Source organism: Microcebus murinus, chromosome 30 (assembly GCF_040939455.1).
Source record: "Microcebus murinus isolate Inina chromosome 30, M.murinus_Inina_mat1.0, whole genome shotgun sequence".
In the NCBI taxonomy this organism is placed as follows: domain Eukaryota; kingdom Metazoa; phylum Chordata; class Mammalia; order Primates; family Cheirogaleidae; genus Microcebus; species Microcebus murinus.
In genome coordinates this window covers 9,332,772-9,350,237 of record NC_134133.1, presented here as the reverse complement: position 1 = coordinate 9,350,237, position 17,466 = coordinate 9,332,772, and the positions used below count along the sequence as shown (strand labels likewise).

The 17,466-nt window shown below is 34.7% G+C and overlaps 1 protein-coding gene across 7 annotated transcripts in view; it reads right to left on the bottom strand.

Annotated features, from left to right (window-relative positions):
* CFAP20DC (CFAP20 domain containing) overlaps positions 1–17,466 on the bottom strand; it is a 234,063-nt gene that overhangs the window by 104,125 nt on the left and 112,472 nt on the right. For 5 of the 7 annotated variants that reach the window (XM_075998823.1, XM_012790291.3, XM_012790286.3 and 2 more), the window contains 4 exons: positions 14,679–14,843; positions 3,062–3,198; positions 2,202–2,364; positions 682–798 (listed from right to left, as the gene is read on the bottom strand). In XM_075998823.1, the coding sequence (XP_075854938.1) occupies positions 682–798; positions 2,202–2,364; positions 3,062–3,198; positions 14,679–14,843 (582 nt within the window). Of the gene's footprint in view, positions 1–681; positions 799–2,201; positions 2,365–3,061; positions 3,199–3,982; positions 4,827–7,019; positions 7,109–14,678; positions 14,844–17,466 lie in introns of those variants that run through there. The other 2 variants (XM_075998826.1, XM_075998825.1) reach the window with 2 other exon arrangements.

The window sequence follows — 17,466 nt, the reverse complement described above, 5'->3', positions numbered from 1 at the left end:
ACACAACATGAAACCTAGTAGGCTAGGTTTCAGAAGGGCTGAACCCCAGAAGGGTTGGCTGAAATTACAACAGTTGTATATATGAAACACTTTGCGCTGGATTCAGGATAGATTAATATATGTGTACATAAATCTATACATACATGCTTCAAATCCAGTTTTTATAGGAATAACTATAATAGCTACCTACATTTGTCTAATGTTTTACTGGTTGCAAAGAGCTTAAATTTTAACCTACATTATATCATATGGCAAAGAATCCGAAGGAAGAGATAGCAAATGTAAACAACAATCTGAAAAGAGCCCAATTTAAAAAGGAAAAACATAAATGAAACATGAAAAATTATAATAAAGTTCAATTTTAGTGAAGCCTGCAGGCAGGAACTTCCTCTAGTACATTTGGGCCATTTTTAAAAACAATAATGTAAGTTTATGCAGCCTTTGAGAGTAAAAGTAGGAAGTCCTTTATTTCTGTGGTACTGTCTATTTAGTCCAGCAAATCTGTTAGGGCTCTAGAGCAATTCTTTTGCAGAAAATTTGATTTCCATAATCCCTGTGGAACAGACATTTATATTTTAAATGAATTGGTTCATAATCCTTTGAAATTTACAACCTGCAGAGAAAGATTCCATTGCCCTGTATAATAGACAGATATAAGATAGTATTGAAATAATGCCATACCGCTAGGTGTCTCTCTCCTTTCTCTGCTGGTGCTTTTTAGCCGTAATCTTCTTCTGTTATTATTCTTATCTGTTGATGGTTCGTCAGGAGGATGTGGACACATAATATGTAGATTGGCTGGTACATTTTCATATCAAAGAACAAAAGCCAGAACAGAAAGTACTATATGGATTGAAGTAATTCAGTAAATATAATTATTGTTATAATGAGAATATTCATGTATCGTTTTGACATAATGTGAAGTTGTATCAAAAACATAACTTATTCCTTCATAGAATACAGGCATTTATTCCTATTCTAATATTAGGATCCTATTAGGCTTTCAAAATTGCTGATACATTTTATTCATGTAATATAACCTTATAGAGAACTACAAGTAATTTGATTTATATTAATCATGTAATAAGCTATATTAAAAAATATAAAAAATAAAATTGACAGCCAATATAGAAAAATTATTTCTTTTTTTAAAAGAGGAAATGCAGCTAACTATACTTTCCATAAGAGCTTAGACTCTTTAGAGCAGTTTCCAAAAGAGCCTAGGAGAACTGAGGTCAAACTTGGAGAATTTTTAAGTATAATTATTTCTGTAATAACAATAGTCATAGTAGCATTTAGTATTTACTGAATGCTAATTTCTTGGTGTAATTTGATACACTTAACTGTTTTTTTCTCACCGACTTCTCACCATGACCATTAGAGGCAGTTTTTATTTATTAATATTATTAGTACTAGTGTCAATAGTAATGGTATTCTTCCCATTTTACAGAGGAGGAAACTGAGGCTCACAGGGTTTAAGAAACTTGATGAAGACTTCACAGATTGTCAGTAGTAGAGGTGGGACTTATAGCTATGTTATTCATTTCCTTATCTCAGTTTTATACTACATCAGGGGATATTGTCTGTAATAGTGATTATCAATTTCTAAATTGAATAAAATGAACTCAAATGCCTCCCTTTTCAACTCTCACCAAAGTCAGACCAGTACAGGTGAAAAAGTGACAGGAGTTGTAAATTCTGGGTTCTGGTCTCAATTCTTTCTAATGATTACAAACTGCAAATCACTTTACCTCTTTGTGAACTTTCAAATCTCTATCTGTAAAATGGGACAAACATCATTTCTTTGTTCACAGAGTTGTTTTTTATTGATAAAATATTTTACAAATGGAACAGATTAATTAAAAGACAAAATTAAGCTAAGAAAACTTAAAATGTATATGGAGTTTCCAAAATAGAGTGATAATGGGATGCTATTTTATTTCCACATAGGTTACCATAAAGTAAAACATGGGGTACTATAGCAATTTGAAATAATGGAATAAACAGAATAATAGGTTTCAGAAGATAATGTATGCATAAGAATTCTAAATATATTTCAAAATCTACCACTCTTTTTATTACTGAATGATAATTCTCTGGCCTTAAGGTCGAGGCATGAATATATCTGTTGATTTGTCTTAACAAGAACATTTCTCACTATTTTCACTAGCTATCAATCTTAATGCATGATTCTTTCTTACCATGAATAGGTACTGTCTGCTTTACTTGGTGACGATTTTCTTTATTTCCTTGCTTCTCAAAGTCAGACATCAGCAAGGCTGACATTCCTGCACTGTTAACACACTTCTGTACTGTGGACTGCTGGAACGACCGGTTGTTTCTGGACCCAATGGGTCTAACTGTCTGTAAAGAAAAGGAATTAATTTGTACATTTAAATACACAGGGACGGCATCTATTTCCTGTAAAAATTACAAACTACATAGGAAAAGTAATATTTGGACATATAAAGGGTGAGGAAAAAAAAACTACAGGAAACACGGTTAAGAAGTGATGGAACAGGAAATTATTGTGGGAAATTAGAAATGGAAGGAGAAAAATAATGAGATAAAATAGAAGACAAACAAGTCTCCTAGACACATAAATGAATATGTGTTTATTTGCTACACTCCATTTTTAGAGGTAGAAGCTGAGTGAAAAATCACTGTGTATGTCAGAAATTCAGAGAAAATTAAAAATAAGAAACATAAAATTTGAGAATCTGTTCATTGTAAGGTATCTAGTCATGATTCAACTCCTTTTTTGAAGAAAATGGCACAATGTGCTCATATATATTTGCCTATAAATTCTGTTAACATATTTATGAACATAATTAACAATTACATTAATTATGCAAATGTTAATTACATTGACACAACAAAAAGAAAACAGTTTTGATGTCTTTTAAAAATCCAGAATTTCTGATCCAAATTTATTCAAGCCTTCTGCTTTCGGCATGCAGTGTCTGTCTGTCTCTCTCCCTTCCTCCACCCACAGGGGGAAGAAACCCTTCCCTTACCACGACACTGATTCTCAGGTAAGCTCATCCAACCTTGCGCCTACCTCACTGGATATCCTCATGTTATTTCTTCTGCCAGAGAGTGGAGGTGGTCCAAGAACTTTGGATCCAAAGGCAATATGACAAACATCTTGATTTTTACTGTTCCGCACACTACCCGTTCCTCTGTTAATGAACTGATCTGTTTTGTTAAACGAAGGCAATAACAGTCCATTAATGGGCGTAATGACAAACACCATGTTGTAATATTTCTGCAAGTGCAGTCCAGGTGCTATATGATCCAAATCACACCTCCCAACTTATTAAAAAGTGCAGATACTGGAATTTAGCATCAGAGCTATCAGAGCTATAGAATTAGAATCTTGAAGGCGGGTTCAGAATACTTTTAACAAGTTCCCCCAAGTAATTTTTATATTTACCATCATTTGAAAATCACTACCACAAATATTTTTCTTTAAAAAAAAAAAGAAAAGAAAAAGCTACCCAAACCCACATTTTCTCTTCATGTAAATAATTTAAATAAAATTATTCAACTCAACTGAACAAATATTTAACTGAGTACTCTTGCAGGCATTCCTAGAGGTTTTCAGTAACACAAAATGGATAAGACATATTGCTTGCCTCCAGGCAGTCAGAAGGGGGGGTGATAAGGTAAGTAAACAGGACAGTAACATAAGGCAGACCCGTAGGAATGAATAAGTGATCTCTTAACAGACCTTAAATGACTTATAGGATTTTAAGAATAAGAAATGTAGGGTGAAGGCAGAAGAAAGAACCGGAATAAAAGCATGGAAGAGGAAAAGTGAAAGGTATGCTTGGGGGTTGGGGGGCGGAGGAAGTGACTGGTTTAGCTGGAGAGGCTAGAGTGACACTGAAAAGAGCTTTAAAATGTCAAGAGCCTATGCTAAATTTGGTAGGCAATAGGGAATCTCTTTCTGGGGAGAAAAAGACCAAACTGGTGTTACCTTCAGAACAGGGCAGGTGTGGCCACCAAATCATGCTGCCTTTCCTTCTGCACACACAGCTAAATTACATTTCTGAACACTTCCTGCAGTGATACGAGTCATGTGACTGGGTTCTTGCTAATGCTAACGGAATATGAGAAGTGTAAGCCACTTCCTGGCCCCTAAAGCCACCTGAAGAATCAATCCCCCATGCTCTCTATTTTCTCCCTTAATGACAAGATGCAGAAGATCTTGCAGAGCACTTTAAGTGACCATCTTCCCTTCTCCTGGATGATCACAAAACCACTCAAGTGATTGATTATGTCTACTCTAGTGCCCTGTTCCATCCATTCTCCAAAATGCAGTCAGAGAGATCTCATACAAACGTAAATCTAATCGAGTCATTTCCCTTCCTTCACTTAAAGTTCTTCAATGGCTTCCCTGCTGTCCTTGGAATTAAGAAGCAAGCCATTAACATCATCTGCAAAAACCTGCATGTTCTGACATAACATAGTATCTTACACCTCATTTTCTGCTCTCTCAACAGACGGGCCTTCTCAGTTCTTCCTGCCTACCAGAGTGTCTGTACATGTTGTTCCCCAGGGTTAGAAGGCTTTTCCTTTCCCTCTTGGTCCTTCTGTCTCAGCTTATGCTATCACTTCCTCAGAAAAGACTTTGTGGGCCTTCCTGATTATGGTAAGTTCTCCCAATATTGGCACTTCCATAAACTGTCCTTTGCAGAACTTGTCAGAATTACACTTTTACATGTGTCTATGGGATTCTCTAATTAATGTGTGCTTCAATAGACATAAACACTCGACAATTGCTTCTGCCACCCTGAATTGCCAGCACCTAGTGCAGTGCTTGACACAGAGTAGGCACGTGATAGATCCTTGCTGAACAAAATGAATGAATTATTAAGTGACATGAGTCAGAGAGAAAGTTGGGTTAAATACTCAAATATTTCTATGGTGGGAATTTCATTTTAAGGAAACTCCACCTGAAAGTTTCATGTGTGAATCCAGGAGGAAGACTGGACACCGCTGGCCAACTCCAAGGTTGGGGATGAAAGAGAAGGGTCAAGAATGAATAAGACATCGATGTTCATATAAATGGTGAGGCTCTCAAACACAGAGGCGCCACAGCACCACAATCAGTTGCTATTCAAGTTACGTTTAAAATTCCCTAGTGTTACAAAATAGACTTGGTAATGTGCGCATCTGTATTTTTTTCCCAGCCATTTATAAATATCCATCTGGGGTCAACAAAACATTGGTAGTCTCTCAGCACTGATAAATAGGAAGAAATGACACTCAAAGTCCAGGCCAAATGGAAAATCTATTGTAGACATCATTTGTACTTTTTATGACTAAGTAGGACAAATTCTAGACTATTTATTTTGTTCTCAAACATTGATTTTCTTAGAGAAAAACGGCCATTGGGGGATATGGCATGGGACTAGATGGGAATTCCTTTTTTTCCCCTTCCAATCTTGGGAACTATTCAGCTATGGGCCTCTTTTTCTATTCAAATATCTTATAAGGACAATTTTCTTGATTTTTTTTTCATATTCTTTATATGCAGGTTCTCTTCAATCAATTTGAGTTCTTTTGAGTAGAAAGATCATTTATTTGTTACCATATGAACCCTCATCTGCTGGAACCCAGCTTAGCACATGGCAGACAATGGATAAATCTCATCAATATTATGGTTAATATGCAAGATTAGAAAGAGAATGTTTTGGAGGGAGGGAGTATTTTAGAAATCATATGGATATAGTTCCAGCTATAATTTTGACAAAGTGAATATAACTACTTCATAATTATGAATAAAATTATAAATCCTAAATACCTTGAATTTCTTAGAGGAATCTCTTGCTTAGCAGTGGATACCGAGTAACTACTAAAGATACACATAAAAACTTGACATACTATAATTCCCTAAATAACATAAAATATATATTCTGTATTTTATAAGAAGATCTATTATGAGATTTCTTTAAAGAGTAAAACACTACAGTGTATTTAAATTTAAGTCTATTTTTAAAAAATTTATGCATTTTGGTACTCCCCCACAAGTATATCAATATTCCACTATTTGGTATATCTTTAGTTAACAGACCTCTTTAAGCTTGTTATTCCAATGAACACACCAATTCTTATATCCTGTTTCACTTTAATAATTCTGTTTATATACATATTAACTGTCATAATTATCTCTATAAACATATATTATGCTATGCATCTACTATAATAAGGTCCTAATTAAAATCTACTAAGAAAAGTAATTTAGAACTTTAGTTTCTAAAATAAAAAGAAGGGAAAAAGTTTCTATAATGAGAAAAATCTTAATGAAAGAAAATTACAAGCAGAAACGCATGCTTTTGAATTCTAAAAGGAGCTCTTTTAAGAACTGGTATCAATATGCGTAATATAAGGTTAAAAATCAAGATTAGATTAAAGTCACGCTCTAGGCATTTCATTTTCTTGAGTTTGCAGAAAATGAACTTGTGTAGGTCAGAGATGTTACCATTAATTATTTTGCTATTTTACTGAGGGGTACATGCCTTTGTAGTTAGATTGTAAAACCCGAGGGTCTACTCTCTAATTGTCTTTTAGAAAAATAAACATTCATTTTTGTCTCAAGATACAATGTTCTAATTATTATAGTCATTTAAGTTTGCAGGGTTTTCAAAGCTTAACCAGAAAAACCTGCTGAATTTTCAACTCTAATCATGGAAGGGTCCTGCTTAAGACTTACATCTATTATCTAAAAATCAAATCAGAATTAAAGCTGGTACCAAAATCCAGACTTTGAATTGGATTACTTTTTATTATAGTATATGTGTGTTGCTATAAAGAATGTAAAAAAATACAAAAAAGGCAAACTAGGATAGCAATATTATTTTAGACAAGGTTTTTAGCCTTTTAAGTCTCATCTTCTTCATCTGTAGGATCAGGATAATAATTGTATTTAAGTCATGCCATTAAATTATATGAAACAATGCATGTAATATGGTAAATGCTATACCTAGTAGGGAGTAAATGCTTATTAATACCTTCCATCCTGAAGAGTCTTTAACAGTTTGCAAAGTCTGCTCACAGTCATTCATTCCTCCATTCACCCACTCTTTCAGTAGGAACTGGGTACTCGTCTGGCCAGGCGCTGCTCTAGTACAAGACAGGGAAGGAGTAAGGTGGACTCACGGGGGAGGTGGATGGAAAAGCAAGTACTTCATAAATAACTACATGATTATGACTGTGACAAGAGCTATGATGGAAATATATGTCATATTTATATGTGCACTTAAAGGGGGTTAGTTATATGTGTGTTTAAAGGGGGCTAGTATCTAGTTTTTGGGGTCAGGGACATAATTCAACTTGAGGCTTCAAGGACGATGGATATCATGATATATACTCAATCCCTATGCACTTTCCAATCACCCTGTGTGATATTATCATTCCATCTCTACAGAGAAACTGAGGCTCACAATGTTTGGAGGACCGTCCACACCCAGAGCTGGGGCTCAGAACCCAGATGCCCCGCTGCCTCTTTGTGCCTTCTTTTTACCACACACGATGCCGCCCTCAGTGGGCCAGGAGGGCATCGCAGGGGATGCTTCCCATATCTGCTATTTATCTTCTACACAGTTTTGTAAAGCCATCTAACTAAAAACTTCTGTTTTCCTATCTGAAAAAGTGGGTCTATTAATGATTGTACAGATAAGTACCAAAACTTCATGAACATGATAATTCAGTGCACATGACGAGGACTAATGAGGTTTATGAGGAATTATGCATAGAACATCATCCCATAATACCCTTTTTCAGAGGGAAGAGAACCGTTGGTTGGTGGTGGGGGCAGGGCAAACTGAAGTGGCTCCAGTGCCAGGCAGGCAGCACATGCACGACACGCAGGCACGTACAGAATGCAGGGGGCTGTGACTGATCTGAGAGTGCATGCTCAATGCAAAGTATTTTAAAATTAAAACGTTTTCTAGACCTGTTGAAGGACTGTCAGTCTGCAAACTCTGGAAACATGATGAAAAGAAAAGCACGTAAGTAAATGACTAAAGCAGAAAAGGCTTTGGGCAATTATAATCAGTCTTCAACTTTTGCAAATAATTAAAACTGGTACTTAGCCTTACCTCATTAATAAAAAGTTTAAGATATTTTTGAAAGGCAATAAAATAATATTAAAAACGAAAATAAGAAGATATCTTTCTCTTCTGAACTGGAATAGGCGCTTAGACAACATAAAAACATCATTTGTGTGTAAAGTCAGGACATTTATATAAGATAAAAGTAATACAACATAGGATATTACTTTTCTCTATAAACTCTTAATTTATTAAAAAGTCAAACGTTAGCCTAGTTTTTGTTCTTTACTCAAGAACAAAAGTAAAGAACTTCAAGTTCTTTGCTCATTAAAATGAGCAAAGAAATCCTTTTTCTTAAGGGAAACTTTTATTATCTCAAGAAAATTTTCCATTTTGAAATTTTTTTTTATGGTACCACTTATTTATGGGCCTTGATGGTTAATTTCCATTATTAACTGACCTAGGGCAATTTCCTGTAGGAGAAAAAGAAGAGAGGAAGGTTTCCCAGGAAGATGATACTTGAAACTAGTAATGAGAAATTGCTTAAAGGGAGTCAGCAGTTAAAATCCATTTCTGAAATCAGACTGCCTGGTCCACATGCCAGCTCTGTTGCTCACTAATTACTTGATCTTTGTGAGCCTCAGTTTCCTCATCTACAAAATGGTGATTATTGAGTAGAGTTAATAATAATGTATTATATATTTTAAAATAGCTGGAAGAGAGGTTTCTGACTTTTCTCATTATAAAGAAATAAATGCTTAAGGGGATGGATATGCTAATTTCCATGATTTGATCATTATACATTTAACTTATATATGTATTGAAACATTGTGTTGTATCCCACAAATATGTATGATTATTATGTGCAATCATAGAAAAAAGGGTGATTATGATGGTATCTACATAAAAGAGTGTGAGAGAGGATCAAATGGGATAAACTACGTAAAGGGCTTAGTGCTTGGAACACAGAAAAACTCAGTAAATGGTAGCATTGAGCTAGGCGCTAGGGACACAATAATAGGACTCCTGCAGTTTTGAGGCTCACATTCCAGCCGGGGAGAAGGCAATACGGAGATAATCACATAAAAAAGAAAATATCAGGTAGTGATAAATGCTGTGCTGAAACTAAAAACAGAGGGATGTGGCAGAGGAGTATCTTGGGGGTTACTGGAGGTCACAGCACCAAGTTCACCACTAGTGAAAAAGTACGTGAAAATTCACAGTTTAATTAAAATATTTCAATATTCATATTGACACAGTGTAGATAACATATATATTTCCCTATTACACTATAAATAAAAATAGTTGTTTAACATTTATACATAGCTTTTACTTTGCCAATAATTCTGGATTTCCTTCCCATTTTATATTTTAAATAACAATATTGATATTAAATAGAGAAATATATTTTAATTTCATAGCAATTCTTGGGATTTTTCAAAATACAGAAAAGTATAAAGAAGAAACTAGAAATGTCCCATCATTGCTCTAACATAATACATTTGTTGACATAGTCATGAATATAGTTAGAAAATTAAAATTCTCTAATAGGGAAGGTTAGGATATCAGAAGTAAAAGTCTTATCTTCCTGCCTCTGCCTCTACTAGTCCTCGTTTCCAAAAATAATTATTAAGTTTCTTGTGTTTCCTTAAAAAATGTTATGCATATTATCATACTTAGGCGACTTTTTTATTTATATCAATAAGATTTTACTGAAATGGCTTCTTGATTTCCATCTTTCACTGCCTGACACAGTTTTGAGATCTTTCCACCAGCACAGGCAGAACAGATCATTCTTTGTGCAGCTGCATAATATCTTCTTGTGTGGTGATGGGATCAATTCCCTACTGTACACAAGTAGTTTCTCTCCAGGTTTTTGTTATTACAAGCAATGCTGTCATAAATATCTAAAGAAGAAATGTAAAGGTTGGTATGAGTCAACCTTGTAGAAGTAACACAATTATCAAAGTGATCATTTTTCATATTTAATATTAAGTTTTATATTATTATTTTTTCAATATTTGGTAGAAATTTTACAGAAAAATTAAAATTCACTCCATAGTTTGTGATATCTTTGCTATAACATTGCACAGATACTTATCAATATTCATATTAAATTTCTCTCACACTTAAAGAAAATTTAAAATGAAGGAATATAACCAGCTATGTTTCATTTTATTGAAGATGGGGAAAGGGGATAGAGAATTCAAATGTAGGCGATGACAGAGTTTATTTTGAGTTATTATTACACATTGGAACTAAAAAGTGTGGGATCTCTTTAAAACAATAATCCTAAAACAAGGCTAAGCAAAAGTCTAGTTTAGAAAAGAAGAAATTAAAGAGTATCTTGTGTTTTCCTGAAATCAGACTCCAACTCCTTTTCCTTTCGGGTTCTTCTCCTTCACAGCAGATTTTGTTAGAGTAATTGAATCTTGCTTTCATAATGTGGAACCCGAAGAAGAAATTTAATAAGGATCTCACCAATGCCAAAGATAGTTAGATGATTATTTCATGTTTTTTGCTAAGATGCATTAATTTTCCCATTTGCAATTTTGCCAGAAGCTAGAGATGTCAGTCTTTTCTCATTTAAAAGGGAGCAAAAATCCAATAAGACCACTGCTGTGGAAGGAGGGCACTTGGGAAAACTGCCTTCTAATTTTAAGTAAATTACTAGTTTTGATTTGTTCTTAGTGGACCACTGCATCTTGTCATCAGCAGCTGAATGCCAGCTTCAATAACCAGATCTGATACTCTGGCTCAATTAAACTGGGGTCCAGTTAATGAAAATAAGATCATCAGATTCCAGTCTTCTGTAGACTAATAATCATTAGTTAATATGCACTGGGAATCAACAAAGTGAATAGTGTGAATCTGTAGCTTTTTGGAAACACAATCATCTTATTAATTCGTTAAATTCTCTTGATCAAGTTATACGACATTCAACAAACTGCACTCCAAAACAATTACAAGTTTCAAGGTTTCCTTTTTGGCTTGTATGAAAATGCTAGAAAGCATCCATAGGAAACAGCTACTTCTTTCTCTAGAGGCTTCATTGGGATCTCTCAATATGTGCATTTATAATATCATAATTTACATGAGCACTACACAGTCAATAATAAGAGCACACATTTTCTCATGCAATTCAAATCTCATCACAGGGAGTCCACTTTTTAGAAAGACACAAAAACAAATAGCTCAAATGAAGAAATATCTCCTGGCTTGTCTGTGATTAAATAGTCTGTCCTTGGGCATTATTCATTAACTACACCTTTCAAACAAAATATGTTACACATGTAGAATAATAATTATTATTATAGTCACTTATAGTAAGTGTCAAAATTCACAAATGTCAAAATCAGAAATTGAAAGCATTTGTAGAAAGAAGACCACAACAGAGAATGTGTGTTCATGTACTCTTAGCTAAGCCATACATGTGCAATGAGATTTCCTTAAGAGGAACAACAAAAAACCCTATGGCTACAAATGAATATAAATATTATTGGGATTCACAGGATAAACAAATATGCTATTAGATGGGAATTACTAATTTCTGTATATATGACCCAGGTTAACTATTATTACGTGTTGAGAGTCCATTCATGGAATTTGCAAAATATATATTAATATCCTCTTCTGTACGTTGGGTTCAAATATGGCCTATGAAAAAGTTTCTGTTTAATTATAACATTAATGATGCAATTAATATTTATTCAAATTCCCCTTCAATTTTACACATTGTAAATGTCCTTGAACTTTAAATTTGAAAAAGGACTCTTAAAATATCTGGATATAGGCACTCTTTCAGAGTCTCCCAGCAGGGCCTCACAGCCCTGGCCCAGAAAGAGACCTTGCCAAGCTTTTCCTGTTGCTATATTTCCCTCCTTTCCAGAACTCTGGGCACAGAGGTCATGGGGCTTCCCAGCTCTCTGTGCTTAGTCAGGTTCAATCTCTACTAAAAGGAAAAGAGGGTAGGTGATATGGAATTTATATTACATTGAAATGAAAACATCTGGGAACCCCTCACAGGGCAGAGGGAAAGTGCTTTTCCACGGTTAGAGTAGCAGGATGCTCAACCATTTAGCTTCTCATGGTCACACTGTTTAGTCAGCCCGTAATGGCTTGTAGCCTCACACAGGAAGCTTCAGGATTGCTGTTAAAGTACACCAAGTTAAAGGAGACATTAAAAGCTGGCAGTTCTTAAGTAGACATAGGGAGAATAAAAGAAAAAAAAAAAAAAAAAAAAAAAAAAAAAAAAAAAAAAAAAAAAAAAAAGCTGGCAGTTCTGGTGAACCATCATGATGGTTCTATTAATAACTCCCCAGGTGTTAAGAGAAGAAAACCAGGAACGGTAATGGAGTGGTGCATTTTTTTTAGGAAAAAAGACAACCCATATCTCAACTGAGAAAAAAATTATGGATATAGATTTTCATTTTCATTTAAAGACATAATTATAGTTCTCAAAACATAAACTACAGAGATAGATGAAAAAAAGAACATTTACAACTGCAAAGAGCTACTGGATATGCTTTATGGCTTAGTCATTTGTTATTGAAAGTTATCATAGCATTCATTTCATTCTGTGATGAATCTTCAGTTAAGACTGAATTGTGTCCCAAAGTGTTTACAGTGGCCATCTAGGTTGTGAGATATTTTTATCCTTTTGTGTATATATTTTCTAAAGCCTCTTTAATGAACATGGATTGTATACAGCCTTTCTCTATCTGTCCAAATATGGTGTATATAATTGATATGCAAATTCTCACTATGTGTGCTCCTTATTGCTACCAAAAAATCCTGCCTAAAGTTGGTAACTGTGGAAGCAGATGATGGATACATGGGGGGTTGCTCATCATACATTCTCTCTACTCTTCCCTAAGTTCAGACATATCATAAAAAGGCAGTTAAAAAATGTACTACCTATTTATAGACAGTCTTCTGCCAGGGTTTGTACTGAAAAAGTTATAAAATAGGTCCCAATTCTCTAGAAATATACAATTTAGGACATGCAATGCTGATGAAGGTTGACATGTAGAAAGTAAAATGAATTCACTTTTGCAGTTTTCATCATGGTTATCTCTTTTCTCCTAATTCTCCATTGGCCTTCCTCAAACTTTGACCACTCCCTCATCCTCTCTGTTATTTGAGAATCATCAAGTCCTGCTAGTTTTCCCTATAGTTTCTCTCAGGGCCACTGTTTTTCACTTTCTGAGCCCACTATGTGGGCCCTTGTCATTTTATGCCTAGATTGCTGCAAAGACATCTTACTTGTGCTCCTTAATCTCTGGTCTCACTTGATTTCAAACTTCACCTTAAATCCTCCTGTCAAATTCTACCTCCCAAAACAGAAGTTATCGTTGCTCTATTTTAGGAACATGAGGCCCACTCTTCCCATGTTCTTCCAACATGGCCATTCTGCATCCTTCAGTCATTCCTCTTACTAATCCCTCAGGAAAACTTATCCACCCATTTTGCTGTCTCTGAGTCTTTGCTCAGTCTTCTGCCCCACCGTACACTTCCATAAACTCCCTCATTTATTAATTTGTTATAAATACTTATTTACATAGATATGTATTGAATACTTTCAACTTCTTCCTCCATAAATGTCCTATTATGACAACTATCATTTCACCTTCCTCTGAATTATGAATTCAGTGTTTATGAATGTCATCTGAACCACACGATCTTTGTGGGCTAAGTGATCCAGTGGTTTTCAACCCTGGGTGCACAAGAGGATCACCAGAGGAGTTTTAAAAACATTCATCCCGTGCTAATTAAATCATAATCTCTGGTGGTAGAACACAAACATGAGAAAAAAAATTTTTTTGATATCAAGTATTTAAAAAATGTATCAGGTGATTCTGACAAGTTGGGAGTTGAGAAGCATTCATCTGGACAATATTAAGTTTCTTGATTTGTATGTATAATTCATTCATTTGGCCAATAGCTCCAGTGATTATTGCAGAGGTAGAAAACTGGCAGCCCTGGCATGTTTTCTGTGGTCCACATAGAATGTTTTTGAAAAATTTTAGACAATACTTTAAAATTGGGAGATTCATCACAAACATTCGGATACCCAGCTCCTCTTGGAAAAACGAGAGATCTGGTGAAACTGGGCTTGCACTCTTGGAAAGGCAACACTGGCCACAACTGAATAGCAGCTATTCCTCTAGACTGAGAGAGGGCTTCTAGTTGGTTGTGCTCCCCCCCTCCATTCCCTACAGTCCCTCACAGGGGGCTGAGTGTTAATTGTCATTTACTGTATCATTTGCATAGCTGTAAAAGCTACTACTTCAGTAGTAGGAGAATCATTTCTCTGAAATGGAACCTCACCTGGCTACTTTAACCTCCGCCTACCTCCTCCCCTAGTAAGGCTCACTGTTAAAGTAGAAAGTATTTCTATGTGTCCAATATCCAGGCAACCAGCCCAGTTTATTTATTTGTTATCATCCTGGCCTCAGTAATGATCTGGGTTTGTAGCCCCTGACCTGGTATGGCAAGTCTGTGCTAAGTGCTAGGGATACACAAGAATGAGGTACAGCGCCCTCTTTGGAGGAAGTGACACTTCATTGAGCAGATACAGACGTACTAAGCTTATAAATTAGGTGTACGAGTGCATACCTGATTCTGCTGAACTTAGAGTATGACCTCCAAATTTTATTTCTGTTTGGCGGAGTTTAGTCATGTTTAGCAGTTGCGTGACATGTGGAACATCTGTTGTTAGTTGACAGCTTCTGGGAATAATGTCTACAGGTTCATCTGTTGGAAAGGGAACTCCACGTACAGCTGAAAATAAAGACAAACACTCATTTTTAAAACGTAAGCCATTTCTGCCAAGTGGACATATTTTATAAATGAAACCAATTAAAGGAAAAGATTTTAGAGTACAACTTTGGATGAATTATTCGACATTTCAGCCTTGGTTTTCTTATCTGTAAAATGAGCTTGGTAATTTTACTGCTTACTTCTTAGGCTTGTAGAAAGAATTAAATGAGATGAAGCATATAACATATGGAGTGCATTCAGAGAACTATGCAATAAGTAAAAGCATTCATTGGAAATATTTTATATTTGCTTTTCAATACTAGAGATGTGACTTGAGAGAACAAGTTGGGTATGCTCCTATTTAGATTTCTGGGAGTATATCAGCTCATTTATATGAGATCATTATGTACAATGACATTATTGAATAACCTAAGAACCCACAATCATTATATGAGTACATTAACTTCTTAACTTTTTATTTTGAAATAATTTTAGACTTACAAAAAAGTTTCAAAAAAGTATAGTTTCCTATATACCCTCTACCCAGCTTCTTCTGTTAAAATCCTACCTTTTAATACTTTCAAAAAAATAGTTTATTAAAATTACAATAGTATTTTAATTTCACTTACATAGTGATTTTGATATAGTGATATTTTAATTTTCTTTTAGTACATTTTCTGTTCTTGCTCTTAAGACATTTTACTAACAGTTCATTTTTTCCTATTTTTTTGTATGACCTCTTTTATGGTAAATATATTAAGCCTTGTCATTTGTAGCAAGTAGAAATATCAATTAGTATTAATATCTTGGAAAGCAATTTTATTGTATATATCAAAGCTTTAAAATGTTGATACTGTTTTACTTAGTAATTTCATTTTATGAATCTATTCTAAGTAAAAAAAAATTAGAAACTCAAAGATCTATGTAAATAGGTTCTATAATTTCTGAAAAATAAGCAACTTAAATTTCCAGCACTTGAGGAGTGTTAAACACATTTTGTGTTTCATGGGATAGCACAGTAAAGAAACACAAGAAATTGTATTTATGAAGGTATCTTAATGATATGGAAAAAGTTCAAAATAAGAAGTTAAATGGAGGCCGGATGTGGTGGCTCACGCCTGTAATCCTAGCTCTCTGGGAGGCCGAGGCGGGCAGATTGCTCGAGGTCAGGAGTTCAAAACCAGCCTGAGCAAGAGCGAGACCCCGTCTCTACTATAAATAGAAAGAAATTAATTGGCCAACTGATATATATATATAAAATTAGCCGGGCATGATGGCACATGCCTGTAGTCCCAGCTACTCGGGAGGCTGAGGCAGTAGGATCGCTTGAGCCCAGGAGTTTGAGGTTGCTGTGAGCTAGGCTGATGGCCACGGCACTCACTCTAGCCTGGACAACAAAGCAAGACTCTGTCTCACAAAAAAAAAAAAAAAAAAAAAAAAAAAGAAGTTAAATGGAAATAATAGATACCAAAAACTCTATCTCGACTGTAGAAAATAAATATATACCATAGTATGAGTGTCAAAAAGACTGGAAGGAAATATACCAAAATGTAAAATAACCTTAGGTGGTTAGCTTAAGCATAGTTTTAATTTTATTCTTCACAATAACTTCTATATATGTTGGATTTTTATGAGTAAAGTTTCTATTTTTAAAATCTACTGGGGAAAATATTTGTGTGTTTATTTGTGAATCTGAATAGTAAGAGAAATTCAACCAATCATGCCTCAAAAACCATCCTTAGGTAAGTATAAATTCTCACCAAGTTAATAAAGGCAAATGATGTTAGAAGAGGTTTCTGTGCGCCCTAGCCATGGTATTTTCCTAATTGGATCCTAATGTCCTAATCTGAAAAAGGAAAATGAATCATTTAATAAAAACTTAAATACTCATCAGCAGGATAATGGTTTCTAAGTTGTCTAATGCCCCAGTCATTAAAAATGCTGTAGATTTACAAATTTTAGTTTTCAGGTATTCTATATCCATTCTTTATTTTCCATTGATCTTTAGAAAATCAATATAAAGTAACTGAGTAAATGAACTCTCAAGATAGTAAACATTTGGAAAAAAATAACTAACTCCAGATATTTGACATATCATTACAAACTCCTCTGAGGAAGAAAAAGATAATTTCCACATCAATGACAATCTTGATAAACTAAGATTTTATATTAAAAGACAAAGAGAATTCTGGAGGTCAATAAGAAACTAAAATGCTACATCCTGAATCCTATCAAGAGAATCACAAAACCGTTGGCTTATAGGGATTGTGTGATTAGCACAAGATAAAATGGCATAAAAAGTTTGAAATGTATCAACACAAAACCTGAGTTTCCAACTAATAAGAGACAGATAGTAAATCTCTGGTAACCATGAATCCATAAGTTTTTATGGAAGACAGAACAAGGCAGAGACTGTTACAAAAGTCCAATCTGAATCTTGGGAACATGGTTGACATGCAGACCAGATTTCACATTAAAAGGCTCAACTCCCCTCTGTGTCATCTTTCTTTTCTGTAAATCTACTCTTCCTTTGCACACAGAACTGTCTCACTACTTATTGGATTATTCTGAGGGAAACTGTGGGCAGTATAAAAACCTGCAACAGAAGGAAAAGTAAAAAGACCCTGTTAGTTGATTATTTAAA